The sequence below is a fragment of the Nilaparvata lugens genome, chromosome 3 (genome assembly GCF_014356525.2).
Source record: "Nilaparvata lugens isolate BPH chromosome 3, ASM1435652v1, whole genome shotgun sequence".
Classification (NCBI taxonomy): Eukaryota; Metazoa; Arthropoda; class Insecta; order Hemiptera; family Delphacidae; genus Nilaparvata; species Nilaparvata lugens.
Window position 1 is genome coordinate 81,268,518 of NC_052506.1, and position 1,841 is coordinate 81,270,358.

General features: G+C 32.5%; 1 protein-coding gene across 1 annotated transcript; it reads left to right on the forward strand.

Annotated features, from left to right (window-relative positions):
• On the forward strand, window positions 1-1,280 carry LOC120350600. Its single transcript, XM_039424767.1, has 2 exons — window positions 1-188; window positions 909-1,280. The coding sequence occupies exon 2, from the start codon at window positions 909-911 to the stop codon at window positions 1,269-1,271; it is 363 nt and encodes a 120-aa protein (XP_039280701.1). The 5' UTR covers window positions 1-188; the 3' UTR covers window positions 1,272-1,280.
• The last annotated feature ends 561 nt before the right edge of the window (window positions 1,281-1,841 follow it).

Below are 1,841 nucleotides of genomic sequence, written 5' to 3' on the forward strand. Positions count from 1 at the left end.
AGTGGGGAAGTTTCGGCAGTGGGGAAGTTTCGGCACCTGCCATTTTATGTATTGAAAAAGGGAATTTTTGTGTTATTTCTTCTTGAAAGGTTGGTACTTCATAGAGTGTTCAATGGAGGATTTGTACCATTTTGATGCTGCAGCTGTTGATATGATTTAATAATTCAAGAAATATTTCAATCAAAAAGGTAATATTTTTTTGTCTTTAGAATTGTTGCACAATCCCTTCAATAATTGTTTCAGATGTTTTATTTGCTTGGTTATCAATAGTCTGTCAAGATAGCTATCTCAACCATTCGTAGTTGTAAACATAACCTTTCATATTTTCTCACACTGAGAAATTTTCTGCAAGTTGACAGGATGGGGTACATTCAGCACCCGATGTAGGGGTACTTTTGGCATGCCGATTCTACCCCATGCTGAATGTACCCCAGATAAATAAATGGTAATATCCATTATAATGTAGTATTTCAGAATCTTATTTCAATTATAAAATGTTATTTAATTTATATTTTCCAATTATATTGTGGAAATTAATTAGAAATTGAATTAATAGATAAAAATGAAACAACTTATATATTGAATTACAACACTGAACAAAGAAGATTTTGGTTTCTCTATCCAATTTTGTAATAACCCAATTAATTTATAAAGTTTCTCTTATGTTTTCTAATTTTCCTTGTACTTTTATCAAAATATACTCTTCAATATTTTTGAATAATAAGTAGCATAGTAGATCTTTGCATGAAGATAATTCAATTTCAGTTTTTCAATTTAAAATGAATAGCATTTCACTTTATATTTTAATTTTAATTTCAGTGTTAGTCTTCAAGGAAGGCTATCTTCATGAACAACTTTAGTTCCTAAAGCTGTTTATATCTGACAAAATATGTTTTGTTTATTTTCAGATGCCACGTATCTACATTAAGAAAACCAACAGAACATCCATAGATGAGCAGGAGGTGAAGAAAGCCATCATTGACATCTTCAACAATGTGAAGAGCATCAAAGGCGCCAGTGAGTTCTACAATATTAAAAGACAGACATTACAGAGTAGGATCAAGAAAATAACTGCTGTTACAACTAAAGAAGATTGGCTGAAAAATGCTGAGGATTCTGGACAGGAGAGTGAAGAAGAAAAACCGTCATTTGCTAATAAATATGCAGCTAGGCAAGTATTTAATGTTATGGAAGAGCAGAAATTGGCAGAGTACATCAAGAACTGTTTTGAGCTCCACTATGGAATGAACTACAAACAAATTCAAGAGTAAGCTTTTGAATATGCCACTAGGCTGTGAAAGGATATGCCTGCTAATTGGAAATTAAATGGACTAGCTGGTATTGAATAGATAAGGGGCTCCATAGGTCGACAGAAAAATTTGTCACTGAGAAAGCCTGAAAGTACAAGCCTTGCTCGTGCCAAGGGGGTTTAATAAAGTGGCTGTTGATGATTTTTTGTAAAATATACAATTGTTATGGAAAAAGGGAAATTTACTGCAAGACAAATTCACAATATTGATGAGTGTGGTGTCACTACAGTCATGAAACCAGTGAAAATAGTTGCAGAAAAGGGCAAGAAGCAAGTGAGCATTGCAACATCAGCAGAAAGAGGGAAGCTAGTAACATTTGTTGGAATCATCAATGCAATAAACGTTAGAAAAGTTTACTAAAATAAACGTTTACTCTATAAACGTTTAATAAACGTCTAGAATGTATAATGCTGATAAACGTTATGAAAACAACGTTTGATAAACGTTAGAAATGTTTACTAAAAGAAACATTAGAATGGTTGGTACAGTATGGAATTTTTATAGTACCTACCCAGTCAACACACTAAGTGA

What these genes read in the sequence shown, in the direction of transcription:
- LOC120350600 (XM_039424767.1), top strand. Translation starts at nt 909, where the DNA reads ATGCCACGTATCTACATTAAGAAAACCAACAGAACATCCATAGATGAG.